Below are 24578 nucleotides of genomic sequence, written 5' to 3' on the forward strand. Positions count from 1 at the left end.
GTACCTTAAACTTTGTTATAAATAGAGCAGACCGCATCTCAACACTGGTGCAAAGACGACTATAGATCTTTGGATATATAAGCTTATATACCCTCCCTAGACATAGGGTTGCTGGGTAACGACGAGTTAAAATACACTATACTTAACACGGGTGGGGAGGGCTGGCCACTTTACGCACCCAAGTTAAGTAAGTTCGGGGAATGAAGCTTCCTGCAGTTAGAATCAGGGAGTGGGGTGGGTTAAGGGTAGAGGGGTTATATAGATTAGTTGGGGAATGGGAAAATTGGGCCCTACAATTTAGCCACACTGCTAGTTTCTTTTTAAACTCACCAGTTAATATTCCAGAGGTTCAGATAATGTACATGTACAAGGACTATGGCTAACTTACGCATAGTTTCCTGGAACGTCAGAGGACTGAACAACACTATAAAACGTAGACTGGTCTTCGATTACTTGAAAAAATTATCCCCGCATATAATTTGTTTGCAGGAGACCCACCTAACCGGCGGCAGAGTACTGTCATTAAAAAAACCCTGGATAGCAAGCTATCATGTTTCCCACTTTTCCTCCTTTTCACGGGGCACTGCAGTACTAATCAGTAAAACCTTTCTAGGCACGGTATGTAGCGTACAGGTGGACACTGCAGGCAGATTTACAATAATCACAGTAGCAATTGAGGGGAGAAAAATTACGTTGGTCTCTCTGTATATCCCCCCTCCTTTTTCGGTGTCGGTCCTGGATGCCCTGGCCAATAAAATCCGAGACAATCTGGATAATCCTGTTTTGATAGCCGGTGATTTTAACGCGGTTTTAGACCCGCAAAAAGATAAATTGTCCAAAAGTACGCGGGCCTTTCCTGCCCTGAACGAATGGATGTCAAGATTAGATTTAACAGATATATGGAGATGGCGTTTTCCTGATAAAGCAGACTTTTCATGCTATTCTGACCAATTCAAATCAATGTCTCGGATTGACATGTGTCTGGGCACTAGGGATCTGCTGACAATGGTGGAGGAGATAAAGTATCTTTCACATGGTATCTCAGACCATTCCCCGGTGGTTTGTGACCTCCGTTGCCTTAGCGCGGCGCAAACGAACCACTGGAGAATGGGTCCATGGTGGTTGGAGGACCAAACGGTACTTCTACCTTGCAAAGAATCCACAGAACACTTCTGGGCTGAAAACACAGGAACAGCTGATCTTAACGTTTGCTGGGATGCGGGGAAGGCGGTCCTGAGGGGGACTTTTAGGGCCTCCATGGCCACTATCAGACAGAACGCTCAGGCGTCACAGGAATTCAATGAGAGCAAATTAAGCGAAGCAAAAAATCAGCTTATCCTTGCCCCAGGCCCTGACACATATGATACATGGGCCATGGCAAGAAGAACGTATGAGTTGGAGGTGGTTAGACGGGCAAAGCGCAGGGTATAATAATAATATCCAGGCAACAATCCTTTGAATTTGGCAACAAATGCAGCAAACTTCTGGCATATATGCTAAGAACAAAGGACTCCCTGAATGCTATCCCAAGAATTCTCTCTCCTGCAGGCACAATCTGTACTACCTCGGTTGACATTGCCAGCGAATTTTTTGATTTTTATTCAAATCTGTATGCAAGTACAGTGGGTGACTGCCTAGAGGCCACAACTGAGTTTTTAAGTAAAATAGATCTACCTAGCCTCGACGAGTCCGCCAGGATAGATCTGGATTTGCCCATTTCAGAAACAGAAATCTCTATAGCCATAGACTCCTTTAAAAAAGGTAAAACGCCAGGATTGGATGGAATCCCATCCGAATGGTACCTTAAAAGTAAAGCAATCATAACCCCTAAGTTAGCCAAGATGTTTGCCCACTCTTTAGAGACTGGCGCGCTCCCTAAGTCACTTTATGAGGCCCTGATTATCCTACTCCCTAAACCCAACAAGAACCCGGATCTATGTGAGTCATATAGACCCATTTTGTTAATCAACACGGACGCCAAGATATTGGCAAAGGTCCTCGCCAACCGGCTTAACCAACATATTAAACATCTAATCCACGAAGACCAAACAGGTTTTATCCCGGGAAGGTCCACCAAATCTAATATCAGGCGCCTCCTCACCAACATACAATTCCCCCACAGCAATAAAGGCTCCAGAGTTATCCTGTCTTTAGACACACACAAAGCCTTCGACTCGGTGGAGTGGTCATATATGAGAGCAGTATTGGGAAAAATGGGTTTTGGGGAGGTGTTTAGGAAATGGTTTGATGTCCTATATGCTCGCCCACAAGCTAGACTCAGGGTTAATTCTTACATCTCCAAACCTTTTAATATACATAGGGGTACTAGACAGGGGTGTCCTCTATCCCCCCTATTGTTCGCCATAGCAATGGAACCTCTTGCAGAATATATAAGATCTTCCCAGCTTATTAAGGGACTTCGGGTTCATAAACTAGAACAACGTATCTCACTCTATGCGGATGACGTACTTCTGTATTTGGCGGATCCTGGCCCATCGCTGATAGAAGTATTCAAAATTTACGACTCTTTTCAAACAATCTCCGGGCTAAAGGTGAACTGGACTAAATCCGTACTTTTCCCACTAGACCCAGAGGCGGAGAAGGTAATTGATCCCTCATCTCAGCTAATGGTAGTAGAATCCTTTAAATACCTCGGGGTTAACATTTCTAGGAAAGTGGAGGACTTTGTCAGACTTAACCTTATGCCCCTGATCAGCTCCTTGGGAGATAAATTTAAAATGTGGGGTAAGCTGCCACTTAATCTTGTAGGTAAAGCCACAATAGTCAAAATGGTCTGCGCCCCCAAGCTCTTATATATTCTGCAATCCTCACCTACCTATATCCCAAAGAAAACTTTTGGCAAAATTGACTCAATGGTTGCGGGCTTCCTTTGGGGCGGCTCTATCCCCCGCCTGGCACTATCAACCTTACGCCTCCCGAAGTCATGTGGAGGTTTGGCACTCCCCAATTTCCGCCTGTACTACTTAGCCGCACAATTAGCATATATACAAAAGTGGATGAGTGCTGATAGATCAGATGCTTCCATGAATCTAGAGGCAGACATAGCCACCTCATATGAGGCCTTGTCCAACATAATATACAGAGGCTCAGTTCCAAATAAACAGGGCTCCCTATTACTAGTAGCAACACTAAAAACCTATAATGCCATCTCTAAGATATTCCCATCCACGGTAGGCAAAATCTCTCCGAGCACCCCTCTATGGGCGAATCCCCGTCTACAAGAACTCTTTAGAATGGAAGATACACAATTTTGGGTGAAAATTGGGATAAAATATGTCAATCACATTTTCGATGAAGGTGAATTTAAAACCTTCTCTAGATTTAGATCGGACTTTGGCCTTCCTCGGCATGCCCTGTTCCACTACTTCCAACTCCGGGACGCCATTAGATCTCAGATGGGTACATCAGGGGTCCACGTTGAGCCTTCCGAGCTAGAACTTTTGATTCTAAATAAAGATACATCCAAACAAATCTCCAAATTTTACTTAGCTCTTTCACTCCAACAGGGCTATCAAAGATTTGAGACAGCCAAATCCAGATGGCAATCTGACCACTATGAATTCACTCCATCAGACTGGTCAGAAGTAGAAACTTCTTTTATGAATAGTGTAATTAGTGCCAATGATAAACTAATTCAGATTAAATGGCTACACCAAATATACTACACCCCTCTAAGGCTCTCTAAAATGGGCCGGGGTATTGGCTCGGAGTGCTACAAGTGCGGACGTCCTGATGCAGGGTTTGTCCATTGTGTATGGGAATGTGATCCGGTCCAGAGGTTTTGGCATCAGGTCACCCTCCTATTAGCTCAACTTTTACAAAGACCAGTGGACCTATCATTTAAGGCCTCAATGCTGGGTGTTATTGACAACGCAACTTGTAGCAAACATAAGCAGCTGTTTCTCAAATTAGCCTTTTTCTATGCTAGGAAATGCTTGCTATTAAAATGGAAATCACAGTATGCTCCCACTATAAGTGACTACAAATCTTTGATTAATCTAAATCTCCCTATGTACTGCCTCACTTACCAAACCAGAGGTCACCCCACAAAATTTGACAAAGTATGGGGTAGCTGGGTGGATAATAGTATCTCTGTCATTCCTAACCTGGATATTAATATTAGTGTTGAAGACCTGCATCTTTAAAACTCCTGTCCCTCTGATTGAATGTAATATCTGTTATCAATGTATGCAATGTGATGTCTCTCCTCTGGATTATTAGAAACTACTGTTGTGACTGTTATTGGTTGAACACTGTCATAGGGGCCCATGGCTCGTTTGAGGTGGGGTCTGGTAGGGCTCGGGGGGGGGGGCGGTTATCTGGTTATGTTACTGTTTATAACCTGTGCAAAACTTTAATTAATATTTCTCTTTTAAAAAAAAACAACAAAAACTGGCAATTTTCATGAACAAGTGGCTGTATAAAATTTACATGACATTTGAATGCAATGATTGTTTACGAGATGGAAATAATTCCAGTTTGCATGCAGCTTGGAATTGAGCCAATCAGAAATCATCAGGCTTTTGATTGGGTCAAGCAAATTGTATGCAGAATACAGAAATATGCAATATGAAAGGCTATGCATTTGTGCAGTTTTGCAAGAATTTCCAGGATGAAAACTATATACCATTGCAGTAAATAAATAACTACATAATCTGTTAATTTACCATAATCTCAAGGTGTACAAGTTATTGCCATTCATTTTAAATCCATTAGCCTCCCTGGCGGTAAGCCCGACCTGTGATCTCCATGTGCGCAGCGGTAAGCCCGTGCTCAGGTCGGGCTGTCAAAATTCTGCCTCCTGCTTTCTTGAACTGGGTCCCGCGCGTGATCAGCGCTGCCAGCGGGACCCAGACTTCTCCCCCCGTACCTTTTTGTTTACTTTTTCGGCCGCCGGGATCCCCAAGTATGTGTATGTGTATGTATATATATATATATATATATACACACACACACACACACACACGTAGGTACTTGTATGTATATGCTTGGACATGCATGTATGTACATACATGCATGCACATGTATGTATGTATACATGTATTGAGATGTTTGTATGTACATGTGTATCTATAGAGAGAGTTTAGCCTCATTTGTGTCTAATCACAAGTTGTAATTTGATCTCTCTCCTGTGTCACCTGAATGCCATGGCAGAGATGGCAGAAAAGCTTATTTGAAAGCACAGGATGGTAACAATATAGCCATTTGGTTCCCAACTGCTTCTGATCTAAGTGCTTCTGCTATACTGTTACCGATTTTTTGCCCTGATTTTGACTACTTTCTGCCTGCCGCCTGCACTGACCTCTGCCCTGATTTTGACTACTCTCTTATTTTTACAGTTTCAAAATTTTTAAGTGTCTTCATACATTTAATTACCGTATTTTTCGGACTATAAGATGCTCCTGACCATAAGACGCACATAGGTTTAGAAGACAAAAACCAGGGGAAATAATATATATACTAAACCTGGTGCTTCCATGGTGAAGGGGCATCTTGTGGATTATGCCACCTTTGTACCTCATGTCCCCTTGTGTCCCTTCTTGTGTCCTCTTTGCCCCTTTGTGTCCCCCTTGTGTCCTCTATGCCCCTTGATGTCCCCCTGTGTCCTCAGTTTGTCTCCGTGTCCTCTGCATGGGCACAGTACAGGGAGTTCCCACATTGCGACGGGTTGGAGGCACATATTGGCAGGCGAACACAAGTCAGGAACTCCCTTCATTTGGACTATAAGACGCAGTGACTTATCTTTTTACTTTTATTTTTTTACTTTTACCCATGTTCAGGGGAGAAAAAGTGAGTCTTATAGTCCAAAAAATACAGTAATTCACAAAATTTGTGTTCTAGTCTTTTATTTATATGCAGAATGTCTACCAGGCTTTTATTCTGCCATATTTTGGTAAATGATGACTTAAGAATTGGAGGCCGAAAATTCTAGAAATTTTTTTTACCGGTTTTGACTCATGATTCCAGACACAAATGCACCGCCAGGGAGACTAATGCTGTCTGTAACCTGATTTGAAAGGTCATTAAACATACTGTAGCTGTATAATTGCTTGGGTCTAAATGATGCTTTAGTGAACATACTGCCCCCCTCCAGCTATGCCAGCAGCTGTAAGTAGACTCTCCCAGATAGGAAGGTGGGCAATTAAAAACTTTTTAAAGGACGCCCGAGGCAAAAATAAACTAATGAAATAAACGATTTTATCTATCCTCCTTCTCCTAAAAATTAGTTTTTAAGATATTCCACAGTTTTATTTTATGTTTAACTACCCTAAGACCGCATCACGCCATTCGGGGTAACCGCGGCGGCAGCCCCAGGACCGCTTAACGCCAATTGGCGTCAAATCCTGGGGCTGGCTACTGCAGGAGATCGTGCATAAGCTGCAAGCGCATCTCCTGCTTTGGGGGGGCGGAGCTCAGCCCTGCCTTCAGTCTTCGAGCGGCGCCGTCTAATTAGGGGTAACAGCGCTGCGATCTACAGCAGCGTTGTACTGGGGACAGCCGTGTGACACGGCTGTCCCCTCCTGTGTCATGGCAGTGATCGGCTGTCATAGGCTGAAGCCTATGACAACTGATCACAGAGATTGGCTGGCATGGGGAGGGAGGGGGGAATACATTTTTTTTTTAAATAGCTAGAGAAAACAAAGTTTTGTAAATAATACCTTTTAATGGCAAACTGATGGGGTTAAATTATGCATGCTTTCTGGGATCTAGTCCTTCTTCAGGCATATTTCCAGATGTTAGCTGAAGTAAAACACTGATGCAGGTAAATAGTAAACATGAAGATGACAGTTGTGCTGGTTACCTGCATCAGTGTTTTACTTCAGCTAACATCTGGAAATATGCCTGAAGAAGGGGACTAGATCCCAGAAAGCTTGCATAATTTAACTCTATCATTTAGCCATTAAAAGGTATTGTTTTTTACAAAACGTTGTTTTTTTCTACCTATATAATTTGTTTGGCTAACACGGTACAGAAACTTTTTGCTACTTAAAAAAATAGCAACATTTATTAAAAAAACAAACACATACAGTATTTAAAAACAAACAAACAAATAAAGTTTAGATAGTTTACACAGCAAATCTAGCTGCTAACAGCTTCAGTAGAATATGATTATTTCTTCCTGGGATACAATGACAGCAGCCACGTTGTTTGTAAACATTACACACAGGCAAGCTTATCTGCATCTTCAGCATTCAGCCTGTGAAAAAAACCTAATCCCCCCTCCTCCCCTCTGCCTCTGAAATCTCTGTCTAGTAATACCTCCCCCTCCTCCTGCCCAGACTGAGCTCCCATGAGCCCTTGCTGTCGGAAAATGCCGGAAAACTGTGGGCGAGGCTTGTTTAGTTTATAGGGGATTAAAGTATTAAAACAAAAAAGTATTTGGCTCCGGGCATGCCCTATAAACAATAGGAAAAGAAACACAATTATGCAATGAGTAAAAGTTTATCTCGGATCCACTTTAACTCTTTCAGGCAGAGAAAGAAAAAAAGGAACACAGCAGTTATTTGCGTGCTAGGCACTGTACATACCCATGTCTATCTCATCATGTCCCATGTCACCTCAGGTATCCTTTAAGGAACAAACAATTTAAGTGCTGTTATAATATAGTGACCAATTTAATGAAAGATCATGGAAACCTTGTTTCAGCCTTCCTCAACAAAGGTCTGTTTTCATTTCAGGCAAGCTATCTAGTACACACAATGTAATTTCACCCTGTATCCAACTATATCCAGTAACAAACAGGAATTCTTAAAGCAAACTTGTGAAGTTTTCTGCAGCCAATTTCAAATACTTACCTTGGAAAGGGGAGGCCTCTGGATCCTGAAGAGGCTTCTCCCATCCTCCTCAGCCAAGCCGGTCCAGCGGTGAGACACTGAACTGCAGCCGTACTGTGCCAGACCAACTTGGGCTCAGGCGGAAAGCTAAGCCCGAGAGGGTCTGTACTACTGCGCATGCATGAGCTGCCGACAAGCAACTTTTCAGGGATCTCAGTACTGGAATGGGCTTGTGACAAGCCTTTTCAGAATCCAGGACTTCCTCTTTTCGAGGTGAGTACCTTGTAGGGGCACTTTTTCCCCTACAGGTACACTTTAATTTATGTAATGGTTGTGTTCCTCGAGGGACTAATGTAAATGAAATTTTGCAAAGATGAAACAATAGTTTCCCACTGCAGATCATAGTAATTGTAGTAATTGGTATGCAGCTGTGTTCCAAAACACACTGTGACCCCGCTAGGTTTTAGGCAATAAAAGAAAGGGCAATGTAGACTCCCATTAACCATGTTAAGTGTGCAGGTATGAACTATGGAATTTAGGCAGAGTTCTTGCTATTTCTTAGAGAGGAAGTGGTAAGAGATTATGGGCCTGATCAAATTCACTTTTTCTCCTAAGAGATAATTTTTCATCTTGTGTTTAAAATATGTTTTCAGCGCTCTGCAATTGAAAAAGTCAGTGAAAAAGTACTTTAAAATGTATTTTGAGTATTTTCTTGCTTGCTGGTGGCTTTTAAGGCATTTTATTTAGGCTGTAAAAATATCACCCACGAGAAAAAGTGAATTGGATCGGGCCCAATTTGTTCTGCTAGAAAAACAGAAATAATAATGTGTACAGCAGTTTCTATTATACAGGAATAATTAAACGCCTCTGGTGTTCGGAGCAAAATGAAAAAGTAAATATTTGTAAATAAACAGTTAGGATGAATGATTTATAAGATGGCAGCCAGCTTAGAAATAATATACAAAACACAAAAATCAAATCATTTCAATAACTGAGATAACTTCTTCTTTAAAGTGTACCCGAGCTGAAGCTCAGATAGAAAATCAGCTACCTACCTAAAGAGAGGGAAGCGTCAGGATCCTATTGAGGCTTCCATCTCTATTCTAATGTCCCCAGTCGCTGAGTAATTTAGTGAGAAGGTATTGTCACTGATCATATCGTGGCCGCTAGCTCCTCTTCCATGTACAGTACATGGCTGTGCAATAGCCGACTGAGACCACCAGCGCATGCACAGTAAGCCAGAGCAGCAGGCGCCTTGTACTGCACATAAGTGGGAGGGCTCGCAAGGCTGTAGGGCGGCCATTAATATGGAAGTGAAGCTGCGTGGCCCCGATTCGGAGAGAGGTAAGCCTCAATAGGACCCTGAGGCTTTCCTCTCTGCAGGGAAAGAACTTGTTTTGAACCCAAGCTTTGGTTCGGGTTCACTTTAAAGAGAATCTGTACTGTCCGATTTGTACAATAAAAAACATACCAACCAAGTCACTGTGATCTCCTGGATCCCACTTTGCCATTTCCGCCGCTATATATATATATATATATATATATATATATATATATATATATATATACATACAGTGGCTTGCAAAAGTATTCAGCCCCTTGAAGTTTTCCACAATTTGTCACATTACTGCCACAAACATGAATCAATTTTATTAAAAATTCCACATGAAAGACCAACACAAAGTGGTGTACACGTGAGAAGTGGAACGAAAATCATACATGATTTCAAACATTTTTTTACAAATAAATAACTGCAAAGTGGGGTGTGCGTAATTATTCAGCCTCCTTTGGTCTGAGTGCAGTCAGTTGCCCATAAACATTGCCTGATGAGTGCTAATGACTAAATAGAGTGCACCTGTGTGTAATCTAATGTCAGTACAAATACAGCTGCTCTGTGACGGCCTCAGAGGTTGTCTAAGAGAATATTGGGAGCAACAACATCATGAAGTCCAAAGAACACACCAGACAGTTCCGGGATAAAGTTATTGAGAAATTTAAAGCAGGCTTAGGCTACAAAAAGGTTTCCAAAGCCTTGAACATCCCACGGAGCACTGTCCAAGCGATCATTCAGAAATGGAAGGAGTATTGCACAACTGTAAACCTACCAAGACAAGGCCGTCCACCTAAACTCACAGGCCGAACAAGGAGAGCGCTGATCAGAAATGCAGTCAAGAGGCCCATAGTGACTCTGGACGAGCTGCAGAGATCTACAGCTCAGATAGGGGAATCTGTCCACAGGACAACTATTAGTCGTGCACTGCACAAAGTTGGCCTTTATGGAAGAGTGGCAAGAAGAAAGCCCTTGTTAACAGAAAAGCATAAGAAGTCCTGTTTGCAGTTTGCCACAAGCCATGTGGGGGACACAGCAAACATGTGGAAGAAGGTGCTCTAGTCAGATGAGACCAAAATGGAACTTTTTGGCCAAAATGCAAAACGCTACGTGGCGGAAAACTAACACTGCACATCACTCTGAACACACCATCCCCACTGTCAGGGCCGGCCCTAGACTTTTTGCCGCCTGAGGCAAATTTTGAAAAAATTATTGCTGCCGCCCCCTGAGCTGGAGGGGTGGCGAGAAGGACGGGGGTATTGGGCCTAGCGGCGGGGAGAGGGGGGGGGGGACCCCCCTCCCTCGTCCGGGTCCCCCGATCTGCGCTCCCCTCCAGCCTGTATTGTAAGTGGGCGGCGTTGCAGGAAGTGACGTCAGTGGAGCGCACGCTGGCCTGGAACGAGGAAAAGGTGAGTCTTCCCCGCCCGTGCCTCTTACGAGTAGCGGCTGCTTCTGAACTATTTAAGGCTGGAGGGGAGCGCAGATCGGAGGACCCAGGCGATGGAGGGGGGGGGTCCGACCCCCCCTCCCTGCTGCTAGGCCCAATACCCCCGTCCTGCCCGCTACCCCTCCAGCTCGGCGGCCGGCTCCCCGCACCCACCGACGGGCGGATGCCGCCCCTAGAAATGTGCCGCCTGAGGAAAAAGTTTCACCCCGCCTCATGAGCGGGCCGGCCCTGCCCACTGTCAAATATGGTGGTGGCAGCATCATGCTCTGGGGATGCTTCTCTTCAGCAGGGACAGGGAAGCTGGTCAGAGTTGATGGGAAGATGGATGGAGCCAAATACAGGGCAATCTTGGAAGAAAACCTCTTGGAGCCTGCAACAGACTTGAGACTGGGTTGGAGGTTCACCTTCGAGCAGGACAACGACCCTAAACATAAAGCCAGGACAACAATGGAATGGTTTAAAACAAAACATATCCATGTGTTAGAATGGCCCAGTCAAAGTCCAGATTTAAATCCAATCAAGAATCTGTGGCAAGATCTGAAAACTGCTGTTCACAAACCTTGTCCATCTAATCTGACTGAGCTGGAGCTGTTTTGCAAAGAAGAATGGGCAAGGATTTCAGTGTCTAGATGTGCAAAGCTGGTAGAGACATACCCTAAAAGACTGGCAGCTGTAATTGCAGCAAAAGGTTGTTCTACAAAGTATTGACTCAGGGGGCTGAATAATTATGCACACCCCACTTTGCAGTTATTCATTTGTAAAAAATGTTTGGAATGATGTATGATTTTCATGCCACTTCTCACATGTACACCACTTTGTATTGGTCTTTCACGTGGAATTCCAATACAATTGATTCATGTTTGTGGCAGTAATGTGACAAAATGTGGAAAACTTCAAGGGGGACGAATACTTTTGCAAGCCACTGTATATAATATATATATACATCACTTCCTTGTTAGCGCCCATGTTTTTTGTTTGTAAACACTGTCTAAAACTGGCGATAAAAAGCCAGGATCACGGCGGGGAGCGGCGGAAATGGCAAAGTGGGGTCCAGGAGATCACAGTGACTCGATTGGTATGTTTTTTATTGTACAAATCGGACAGTACAGATTCTCTTTAAAGTGAACCCGAACCAAAGCTTGGGTTCAAAACAAGTTCTTTCCCTCCAGAGAGGGTAGCCTCAGGGTCCTATTGAGGCTTACCTCTCTTGTGGGCAGCCCCCCGTTGCAGAGCGCGGTCCCCCTCCAAATCGGGGCCACACAGCTTCACTTCCGTATTAATAGCCACGCTACAGCCCCGCGAGCCCTCCTACTCATGCGCAGTACACGGCGCCCGCTGCTCTGGCTTACTGGGCATGCCCTGGTGGGCTCAGTCGGCGATTGCGCAGCCATGTACATGGAAGAGGAACTAGTGGCCCCGATCTGATCAGTGACAATACCTTCTCACTAAATCACTCAGCGACTGGGGACATTAGAATATATATATATATATATATATATATATATATATATATATATATATATATATATATATATATATATATCATGTTACAGTACACTACAAGTTTTTATTACATAGTGAACTCCAGTCAGGGATTCTCAGTTTCTCAGCATGGAAAGCTCCCATCCCCCTCAGACGAGCTGATATTGAGAGCAGAGAGCTGTCTGTGACTAATAAACAAAGCACACACACAGAGCCTGCAGGGGGGCGTAGAGGGGGCATGCATAACATCTCCCTATCACAGCAGAGGCAGTGCATTCCTCTCTGTCTCGACAAAGAAAAGAAGTTTAGATATATTACAGAGACAGTGCAGCTAGAAAAGGCTGTAGTAATCCAGACCATATTAGAACACGTATAGGAATTTATAGGATAGAAGAAATTTTGTTACAGGGTCTCTTTAATGCTAAACTGAAAAACACCTTAGAGAAATTGAGGTAGTTTGTTATTTTAACCTAGAAATCAGGGGGGTGTTGAAAGCTAGGTTCACAGTGGGGTGTTGCGGTGTGAAGTACTGGCCGCATTGTAATGCAAAATGTTGCACTGCAATGCAACCCCATGCGACGTTCACAGTGTGGTCGGTACACTTTAACTGCGTTACAGTAACAGGAACTGTGCTAACAGTGAAGCAAACTTTTAGTGACTGTATGCAGAGTAACACGCAGTTAACTAGCATTGCAACTTTTACGTTCTGTTGCTTTTTGCTTTTAAAATCTGCCCCCTCCTCCAACAACAAAAAAAAGAAAAGAAATTGAATAATTGAAGTTAAAGGGAATATTTGGAAAACATTTAGAGCAGGGGTCCCAATTGCCTTTCAGTTTTCTGCACACCATAGCCCATATGCAATCCACTTTTTCTCCTAGGTTACATTTTCACACCTTGTTTTAAAAGGCCTTTTCAACCACCAGGTTGAAAAGTTTAGGTACTTTTTCAATTGTAAAATTCTTAAAAGTGATTTTAAAAAGAATATAAAAAATATCTGCTAGGAGATAACTCAGGAGAAAAAGTTAATTGCATGTGGGCCTATGTGCCTTGTATGCAGAAAAACTTTTTTCAAAGCAGCTAATATAATTGAAAAAGAAAACTGACAAAGGCCGGGTCCACACTATAAGCGCTTTTGAGAGCATTTGCGTTTAATTAGTGCTTGCCAAACGCTTGTTAAAAAATTGCTCCCATTCACTTTCATTAAAATCGTGGTAAAAATCGTGATTGTGTATTATGCTGCAGAATGTCAGTTTTTGGGTTTTTTTTTCTACACACAAAATGCATTCAAGTAAGAACTAGCCCATTGATTAACAAGAGTTCTCAGTTTAAATCGTTTTTTTCTGAGCAGAAAAAGCGCATGAAAATAGACTAGTGTGATCCCTCCCTTATGCATAATTATAGAATCCATGTAACAAACATGCACAGATCAGGAAGTACTCGAGATGATGTAACCCACAATAAGGGGCAAACATGGTTATTCTTAAAGGTGAACACTACGGTAATAATGTAGAGAACCACTGGCCTAAAGCATACATGTAACATTTAGAAGTGTACAATAAATCATGGCTAATCACTAAACAGATGGAGAACTCAGCTCCCTATGGTGTAATGCACACACTCCTATATAGCTGGGATGACATATAGTCATATTAGCTTGGATAACATATAGCTCTGATTAGTTGCACATGATCACACAATAGTCTTAGTATGTAATGAATCACACATACAGTACATGCTAATATGTCCTGTACAGCATCTACCGGGCCATCTGATTGCTGATCATTCACAAGCTCTGCTCATCACAACTGCGCTGTATCCCAACATATCAACACCTTCATAAAAGGTCTTTACAAAAAATACAACTTTACAGATGTAACAGAATTGTTTATTATACTGTTATTTGTGACTTAAGTAGAAAAATACAGTGAAAGCAAATATGCACAATCATAAATAGGATTTCAGAGTTTTATGTTTTATACAATATACAAAATAATTTATAAAAAAAAACTAAATAAGATATCAGAAACAAAACAAAGCTAACACTTATGTACAGCGTATCATTTTATAACAGATATTCTCATTATGTGTACAGAATAAATCTTGCCTGTAAGTAGAATCTATGTAACATATTCCGTTTTGCTTGAGGTGAGCCAATAGATGTGAGAATCAGCTGAAATGTACCTAACGAAACTTTTGCTGCAAATGACAATTGTCTGATTGCTGGGAACAAGTGAAAGCTCTCTGGCTGGATGTATTTGGAGTCCTGGGCCCATATGCAATTCACTTTTTCACTGGAGCTTTCTCCTAGGTGATATTTTCACAACTTGTAAATAAAATACCTTTTACACCACCAGCAAGCAAACAAATGCTCAAAATTATTTTGACAGTACTTTTTCACCTACTTTTTGGTACTTCTTCCATTGCAAAGTGCTAAAAACCTTAATTTAAATTGAAGCTAAAAATTTAAGCTATAGATTGAAGAAAACACACACATCAAAGGCGCTGCCCACTCTCAGTCTTGCAAAACTAGGGATATTTTAATGATGTAAATCTACTTAAAGCTAAGGAAGAAACAATAGTTTGATGGTACTGATACCATGGTGAGGAACAGCCAAAATAAGCATAAAGCTGGCCATACACTGGCCCGATTTGCCGCCGTTTCGACAGCAGATTCGATCACTGGGATCGAATCTGCTGCCAATCGTTCGCGCTACACGCCGAATTTCGATCCATGTCATCCAATCCCGTCGATCGCTCCGTGCGGAAAATTACCGTCGATCGCCCGCGGGTAGGGAGCGCGTCGCTAGCGGCGTTCGATAGCCCTACGACCGACGCAATAGAGCCGCATACATTACCTGCTCCGCCGGCGCGACTACCCCCGGTCACCGCTGCTCCGTGTCCGCGCTGGTCTCCGGCATGCTTCAGTTCCTCCTGCCCGGCACGAAGTTTAAACAGTAGAGGGCGCTCTACTGTTTAAACTTCCTGCCGGGCAGGAAGAAGCAAAGCATGCCGGACCTGGAGACCAGAGCGCAGACAGAGCAGCGGTGACCGGGAGGACTCGCGCCGGCGGAGCAGGTAATGTATGCGGGGGGGGGGGATAGCGGCGGCAGCAGCACCACCACCACAACAGACTGTGAATGGTTTCAGGCTGAAATCGGTTTACAATCTGTTTGCAGTAAAGGTAGCCATACGATCCCTCTCTGATCAGATTCGATCAGAGAGGGATCTATCTGTTGGGCGATCTGATGGCAAATCGACCAGTGTATGGCTACCTTAAGACTTAAGGATGTGGGCAAAGCCACGAAACGTGTGTGCAAATAAAAACCCTTTCAATTCTAACCCTGCCTCTGACTTTGTGAGGTAAGAGTTTCAGTTAGATCCCCACTTATTTATTCCATGAACTGAAGTTATCTGATGCATTTTTGGTGATTATTTAAAGTATAACCTTCATAATTAATTTAGCTACTTACGGTACGTTTTTTTTATCCCAATAATCCTGTCCCCAACTCAAGACTTTCTACATCTTGGACAGCCACCATAGAAGATCGGATGCCTGAGTGGGTGACAAGTAATACCCAAAGTAATAACAACCTACTTGCAAGTGGGCAACTATTTCTTTCCGAAGGTTAAATTACTACACTTATACTAGGTACACACGATACAATTTTCTGTTACATTTACCTGCCAGATCGATTTTTTTCAACATGTTCGATCTTAATTTTAAACGATGTTCTGATTTCCATGAAAGTGAATGGAAAACGATCAGAAAATTGATCGAAATTAATAGATGTTTAAAAAAATCGATCTGGCAGGTAAATCTAATGCTATGTACACACAATACAATTTTCTGTTAGTTTTACCTGCCAGATAAATTTTTTCAACATGTCCCTTAATTTTGATCGATTTTCCGATTGATTTCCATTTACTTTTATGGAAATCGATCGAAAAATCGATCAGAAAATCGAGAGGAATTAAGATCTGACATGTTGAAAAAAAACGATCTGGCAGGTAAATCTAACAGAAAGTTGTATTATGTGTACCTAGCATTAGAAGTCTCCTGCCTTGCCAATGTTTGTTTTCCTTGCTTCAAGGTACACTAGATCAGGGCTTTTCAACCTGTGGTACGCGTGCCCCCAGTGATACTTTATTGTTGGCAGGTGGTACACTCCAAGTTTACCTGCCACTTAATTGTCCGCCTGCCGCTTGTCCTGGTCCTGTCCTGCTCCTTGCTGTGCTGTCCTGTGGCATACTTCAAACCTCAGATCTGCGGTGAAGAGACAACCAGGTGAATGGTGCACAATGAAGGCAGGTATACTTAAAATACAGAAGTAGTATACTTCAGATACAATAAAGTGACATCACTGCTCACTTTCAGTATTTTAAGTATATATGTCGTCACTGTGCACCATTTTCCTGGCTATATCTGGGTTACCACTAATCTGAGGTTTGGACTATTCCGCAGGGCAGCACAGGAAGGAGCGAGCGAGTGGGAGCTGAACTTTGTGGTGAGTCACTGCCCAGCTCTCTGGTGGTGGGCGGAGGCTAACAATTTTGGCTATCTACCTACAGATTGCAAATAATGGCAATCTGTAGGCTAGCAATCTAATTTTAATTCTTTTCCCCACCAATGTCCCCTGTTATTCCCCCCCCCCCCCTTTTCTTAAAATGTACCTGTAAGAAAAAAGTGCCCCTGGAGGGTAGTTGATTCAGGAGGGGGAAGCCTCTGGATCCTAAAGAGGCTTCTAGCGCTGGGACCCCCGAAGATCTCCTTGTCGGCGTGAGCGAATGCACAGTAGCGGTTCTCTGCTCGGGCTCCGGTGGAAAGAGCCGAGCCTGATCAGGTCAGATCTACTGCACAAGCACACTGGTAGCAAAAAAAGTGGTACAGTTAGAGAAAAGGTTGAAAAGCCCTGCTCTAGATTATTCCCTGTATAGCCCCTTCCCTTCCCCCAGCCTGTGTAACCATGTAAACATTTATCTCAGAGAGGCTAAAGTGCAGAAATGAGCTGATAGAAAAAGAGTGTCAAATGAAGGTAATGTGATTTTCAGCATTGGCCGCAAGGAAGATGGCAGCTCCAAGACACAGACAATACATTCTGCAACTGTGGCTGGTAAGGTGACACAGCATTGTACATGAGTGAAACTATATCATTTAGATATGTACAAAACGGCGTAGATAGGCTCAAGAGTGATGAAACGTTTGGTTCAGGATTGGTTAACCCACATAACACACCTTGGATCACTGTCACCCAAAATGATTGCTGGGGTCACCAGTGAAAAAATGTGTCTTACGGTAATTTTGTAAGGTGGAGGGAGGAGGGCAAGAAAACTGAATTGAAAGCTCATGACAACATATTGGTACACAAGCAAACAGGTGGGTATACATGGAGTTACATGGCGACACTGCTTCTGGCCAGTGGTCCGGCTGATGCCCGTTCTGTCTCCTTTGCAAGCTCCATCTCAATTTTGGCTCTGATTTTATCCCAGTTTACTTCAACCTGTATGAAAGAGGGCAGATAAATTAGTATCAATAATTAAGAGAGTACAAGGATGAGCAACTTTCACCTTATACTAATGAAAACATTATTATTAATAAAGGTTATTTATAAAGTGCTAACATACGTGCTGTCCATAATTATTCATACCCCTGGCAAATTTTGACTTAAAGTTACTTTTATTCAACAAGCAAGTATTTTTTGACAGGAAATTACATAGGTGTCTCCTAAAAGATAATAAGATGATGTACAAGAGGCAGCTTTTATTTACATTTGAGCAAAAAGTGTGCAGTCCAAAATTAATCATACCCTTCTCAATAATCAATAGGAAAGCCTTTATTGGCTATTACGGCAATCAAACGCTTCCTATAATTGCAGACCAGCTTTTTGCATGTCTCCACAGGTACTTTTTCCCATTCATCTTTAGCAATGAGCTCCACATCTTTCAGGTTGGAGGGTCTTCTTGCCATCACCCTGATCTTTAGCTCCCTCCACAGATTCTCAATTGGATTCAAGTCAGGACTCTGGCATGCAAGTCATGTCCACTGGTGTCCAAGGCCAAGTTTCTCTGCAGACTGCCTGATGATGTTGTTGAGAATCCTCATGCATTGCTCTTTTTTCATGGTGCCGGTTACTGTGATTAGGTTCCCTGGTCCATTGGCTGAAAAACATCCCCAAAGCATTACGTTACCACCACCATGTTTGACAGTGGGGATGGTGTTCTTTGGGTTGAAGGCTTCTCCTTTTTTAACGCCAAATGAAGGAAACGTCATTGTGACCAAATAATTCAATTTTTGTTTCATCTGACCATAACACAGAAGACCAGAAGTCTTCTTCTTTGTCCAGATGAGCATTTGAAAAGGCCAAGTGAGGTTTTGTGTGCCTTATCTGGAGAAGTGGCATCCTCCTTGGTCTGCATTCGTGGAACCCAGCAGTGTGCAGTGTCCGTTGGATTGTCTGCCTTGAGACATTGCCACCAGCAGAGCCCAAATTCACCAGGATGGCCTTGGTGGTGATCCTTGGATTCCTTTTCACCTCTCTCACTATCCTCCTGGCCACCACAGGTGTCACTTTTGGCTTCCGACCACGTCCTCTGAGATTTTACACAGTGCGGAACATCTTGTATTTTTTAATAATACTTTGCTCTGTAGCCACTGAAACTTGAAAAAATTTAGAAAAGATTTTGTATCCCTTTCCTGACTTGTGAGCAGCCACAATGCGCAGCCGCAGGTCCTCACTGAGCTTCTTTGTCTTAGCCATGACTGTCTAAAAACCAACTGCAGAGAGCTGCAGTTTTTCACCTGTTGAGTTGATTAAAACACATGTTCCCAATTAATCAGGGTATTTAGGATGCTTTAGAACAGCTTGAACTATTTGAAATGGTATAGAACGTTGGATTTTCCCACAGACTGTGACAGTTTGTGAAAGGTATGAATAATTTTGGACTGGACACCTTTTGCTCAGATGTAAATAAAAGCTGAGAAATTGTTTTTTCCCCACAATAATGCCCTTTGTATGCCCGTGTCGGGCGTCCCTGACCACCGCAATGAATGCCAGGAGATGTAGTCCTTTGATGTGAGCATATCTCCTGGCTGGGTGATGCATTAACATCCAAAGACTACATCTCCCGGCATGCATTGCGGCGGCTGGGATTTCGCGACACTGCTGCGAGCACTTCGAACTGCTGGAGCTGCAGGTCTCCCTGGAGAAGATAGTGGAGCACATACAGAGGGGGCTAGGGTGCAGCCCACAGAAGATTAACAATACCTGTCAAAACCCCCTCCCGCCACATGGCCCACTCTATTTACAAACCTTAAAGGAGGTTCGTAAATATACACCATGAATGCACTGTGAAGGCAATATTTCTTCTGTTAAAAATGTACTAACAACAATGGACATCATTAAACTATATAATGAAGTTTGTGACTTCAGTGGTGGTGAGGTAAACACAGGCAGGTGTCTCTGCTCTTCCACACTGTATTATATGCCGCAGCAGAGAGGCAGGAAGAGTCGTGTCGGGCTGAGTATGTGAGGAGTCTGCAGCCCAGTGACATGAGGGAGGGATTCAGGAAAGTCAATAGTTAGCAGATCTTTATTGCATTCAGCCCAGTGAACTAAACATACATCAAAGCGATAACCTTCCCATTACTGGCAGCAGCACTCTGCAGCGGAATGGAGTCTTTATTAAAGATGGAAGATTAGTGGCGTATAAATGTGAAAAGTGGAGGATAAAACGAGAGCACTCTGAAAGGCCCAGACAGACAAGAAGAATGTGACTTGATCAGTGCAGATGATGATAGGGTGGCCAGATAAAGATACACTGTGGACGGAACGCTATAATTGAGACATTACTTAATAGACTTAAAAACACATGACTTGGGAACTGTTGGGACAAAACAGTAGCGGGTGAAACCGTTTGACTGCTGAAGAGAACACGCTGCATAGAGTGATTATTGTTTAACAAAGCAATATTCATGAGTCACAACTAGAAATGGATGCAAATTGTTCTGTAATCCTCTGGTATTACAAAAAGACTCCTTTTAGAGCAATCCTGTCACAAACCTCAGCGTTAGATAAATGTATTCAAATGAAAAATACAGAGGACTACCTTCAGTGAAAACTGCCGGTTAAAACAATCATCCATTCAAGCTGAGGTAAAAGTGGCAATAAGGGAGAGTTCTGGAACATTCCTATTGGCCAGTGAAGCCACCAATTATATTAACCAATATGGAGGTTTAAGGGGAAACTGATGGGAGACAAACTGAACGTTTACAGAAAAAGAAAATCATATTTTGCTTTTATTCTAGCTGTTCAAATCTATGGTACTGTTGATCCTCACAAAGTTTTCACCGGGAGTAATCTTCACTTATGTATTTTTCCAATTACATTCTTAGTTTTAATTACTGAGATCTGAATATCAGTAATTTATGGTAGTCACATGTAAATGATGACGGATGCATGAGAATAATTGACTTACACCTTCTGCATACTGCAGGAACCTCTTGATAGTTTCTTTTTGACCAAAGTCTTCCAGATATTTCTGCCGAAAAGCCAGTACGGTGTCAACATGTGTTTTGTGTTTCACTGCTAGCTCCAAGGCCCTGTAGTAAACATAAATTATTATTTTATAATTTAATATACCAGTTACTAAATGATATGTAACTAAATGATATGTAATGCATCTGAAATGTAAGCTGTTCAATATCTAGAAACTTGTGGTAATATGTACACCAACAAATAGCTGTGTGACTAGTTTATTTCTCCTTAGGCATGAGGAATCAGTGGCGCCATTGGGTATTAGCGTGCGGGGGGAGCTGACAACCGGCCCCCATGCAGCGGCCTGTTCCGTAGAGTATAGCGCGCAGCTGGAGGATGCGCCGCTATCTCACCTGCTCTCCGGAGTCCAGCGATGTCAGACTTCCTGTCACCGCTCAACTCTCGCCTAGTGCTGGCATCGCTTCCTGCACTCGTGTAATTACGTGATGCAGGAAGAGGTACCAGGCATAAGGGGATAGCTTAGCGGTGACAGGAAGTCTGACATCAGTGGACATAACAGCACGTCATCCAGCTGCACTTTACTCTGCATGGCTATCTATACTGGGGGCAACTATACTAGGCTACCTATACTGGGGGCACCTATACCTGGCTAATCTATACTGGGGGAACTATTCCTGGCTACCTATACTGGGGGAAATTATTCCAGGCTACTAATACTGGGGTCAACTACTCCAAGCTACCAATACTGGAGGCAACAATACTAGGCTACCTATACTGAGGGCAACTACACCTGGCTAACTGATACTAGGGACACCTATACTGGGGGAAACTACACCTGGCTACCTATACTGGTGGTAACTATACTAGGGGCACCTATACCTGGCTTGCCTATACTGAGGGCAACTATACCAGGCTATCTATACTGGGGCAACTATACCTGGCATTACCCACCATGGTACGCGTAGCACGCCACACTCACCCCTTTCCTTTATTTTTGGGGCGGGAGGGGAAGGGGTCTCATTTATTACCCAGCACCGAGTGACAAATGCCCTAGGTATGCCACGGTGAAGAATATATAATTATTATTATTGATTTATAACGCACCAACATATTCTGTGGTATCTATACATCTAAATATGTACAGCTTTAACACTCTAATTTTCATTCCTTTTATTGACTGTAAGCCATGCTTGCATCCACAGTCATGTTTTCATACAGCAGAAAGTATAAAACAATTCAGACACATAAGACAACAAGCATCCAGTCATTGTTACCATGCTAATATTTCTGGTAAGGCAGCAGCATTGAGGCTGTACGTCTAACAAGATGTCAGTATATCTGGTATAATAAACCAACAAAAAAAACGAGCAATGAAAAAAAAAGGCCAAGAAAAGAAGACTCAGGAACAATAACCTGTCACCTGAGTTTATTCTTACTGTCTGGGGATGATTTATATCTCTGCCGTCATTTAGAGTAGACGGGTTGTCATCCCTCTGTTGCCCAATATTAATAAACTGCATTTCACACCCTGTGCTCTTCTATGTGCCTTTTTCCATGGCCATATTAGTGCTAAATAATTGTTACCATATTTTGATGTTACGCTGCTGGGAACTCATCCATTTTATTGCTATTGTTTTACTTGCAGAGGAACAGGTTTTTCTGATCAGCTTCTTAGCTGGGGGTACCATAGTTCTCTATCTAGGATTCCCAATAGGCATACTTGTGGGGCAAGAGAGACTAAAGACTTTGCAGTGATACATTAATAACCACTTTCCAAAGATCAGCAACCAGCAGGGAGGCCTATAGCAAATGCCAGAAATCTGCCTCCAATCGTGAGCATAAATATGGTGGCATTTGTCATGTAAGTCTATAAGGTATACATGAAATCGGAGGGCCCTTGCTTTCTGAGTATCTTTATCACAGGCATCTATGTATTTGGTTGTAGAAAATGGACACAACCCAGGCCACTTTGGGAAGTACCTGCACAAAGCATTGCTGTGCACATTTTATTTAACTCAGGCCACTTGTTCACACTGGCAATAAAAGTTCTATTTTAGCAGAACAAAATAGAATGGATCCAAACAAATGTTATGCAAATCCATAGGATCCGCTCACATCAGTCTGTTTGTAAAAAAGTACACAACTTTTCAAGCTGAAGCAGTTGGCAATGGAGGCCAGCACAATCAATACAAGCCTACAGATTGCTCGCCACATGTCTCACAATTTACTCCCCTGCCACCGTCTATTCAGGTCCTCCGCTGTTGCCCATTTATGTCCCTGCATGCTAGAAACGCCAGTAGCCCAATCCAGCACCACATCAGAGAATTGTCCCTCCCCAGGGAGGATTCTCACTAGAGTAGCGGACCAATGAAAATCCTCCCTAGCGCTCAGGAAGGATTCAATTGATCTTTTACCAACTAATGGGAACCTGATGCGTCCGATGGGGCTCTGGGATTGGCATACCGGCGTTTCTAGCATGCAGGGACTCAAATTGATGGTGGCAGCGCCGGCAGAGATGTAAAACTGATGCCCAATGTAACAAACTGATCAATTTACACAGGAAACGGATCCGTTTTAACAGGATCTGTTTTTTACCCAGTACAATGTGAACGTGGCCCAACTCCACTTTACTACAAGAATATGTATCACCACCACACAAGTTACTGTATTTGTAAATGAATGTCATTAAGTAAGTGTCTGCTGCACACACTTAAAGCCCACACAATTAATAAACCTTCCTTAGGGGGAGGTTCACATGCGAAGATGTCAAAACCACAAACACTGGTTCACACGCCAGCTGGGGGCCCCGGACTCTCTTACTGACCCCCAAACCACCAAGCGATACCTAGAGGAAAGTGTGGGTGGGCCCCGGAACTCTCACCACCAGGGAATTCACCCCCACTGCCTCTATATTGAATGCCGACTGCAACTGACACAATTACTCACTCCCAGCTCTAGCAATTTCCTATCCTTACCTGGTCAGCAGGCGCCTGTCAGCCAATCAGGTGCAAAGTTATACAAGATGTCAAAACTTAGGAAAACACCCAGGTGCTCAATATGCTTTAAAGTGTACCTGAAACAACGAGTTTTATACATAGCTAGGGCTTCATCCAGCCCCCTCGCTGGCGTGCAAAGTTTCTGGATCATCCAGTAGAACCACTGTTATCTTCGGGCACTCGGGGCACAGGTGCAGTGCGGCTCGCTCCCCCGTCTTGCTCCTGCGCAGAACACTCCTGGTGACGGGAGCATGGTGGGGCGGGCGTGGCCAGGCATGCACAGTACGCCCAACTGGCCGTGGAGAACAGGGCTGCTACCGGAGGATCCAGGAGGCTTTGGACGAGGAAGCGATCTGCGCAGAGGGGGCTGGAAGAAGCCTCAGGTATGTATAAAACTTTTATTTACCATCGTCTCAGGTTCCCTTTAAAGTCCACCTGATGTGAGAAGCATATGGAGGCTGCCATATTTATTTCCTTTTAATAAATACCAGTAGCCTGGCTATCCTGCCGATATATTTGGCTACAGTAGTGTCTAAATCACACACCTGAAACAAGCATTTAGCTAATCCAGTCACAATTCACCCAATCTGCATGCTTGTTCAGGGTTTATGGCTCCGAGTATTAGAGGCAGAGAATCAGCAGGACAGCCGGCATTTTTCATTGTTTAAAAGGAAATAAATATTTCAGCCTCCATATTGCTTCAGGTGTGCTTTAGCTCCTTTAGGTAGACAAGAGATGACATCACTAGTGTTTACAAGACCACAGTGGCCAAATCTCTGCCTCCAGACATCCTAGATAAGGAGATTTTTGAAGCACCATTGGGGTTAACTGCTGACTGTACGTAGGTGCAAAATTCCAGTTACATTTTAAAGTGAAGTGAAATGGCTCAAATATGTAAGCGACAACTGTAAATTATACACGGCTAAGGCTGCTTATAAAAATAATAATACTCTACAAATGTCAGCAGTGTTATAAAGTGTTCTCTTGCTCTTGCGCTTGCCTAAAAATAACAAAAAGGAAGACCTTTCATCTAAT

General features: G+C 43.1%; 1 protein-coding gene across 2 annotated transcripts in view; it reads right to left on the reverse strand.

Moving 5' to 3' along the window:
- Positions 1-15074: 15074 nt before the first annotated feature.
- The window catches only part of IFT80 (intraflagellar transport 80), a 160018-nt gene continuing 150514 nt past the window's right edge, over positions 15075-24578 (reverse strand). For both annotated transcript variants that reach the window (XM_068280931.1, XM_068280930.1), the window contains exons 19-20: positions 20528-20651; positions 15075-17553 (exon numbers count right to left, since the gene is read on the reverse strand). In XM_068280931.1, the coding sequence (XP_068137032.1) occupies positions 17446-17553; positions 20528-20651 (232 nt within the window). In that variant the 3' untranslated portion in view covers positions 15075-17445. The remainder of the gene's footprint in view (positions 17554-20527; positions 20652-24578) is intronic.

This window comes from Hyperolius riggenbachi, chromosome 4 (assembly GCF_040937935.1).
Source record: "Hyperolius riggenbachi isolate aHypRig1 chromosome 4, aHypRig1.pri, whole genome shotgun sequence".
In the NCBI taxonomy this organism is placed as follows: Eukaryota; Metazoa; Chordata; class Amphibia; order Anura; family Hyperoliidae; genus Hyperolius; species Hyperolius riggenbachi.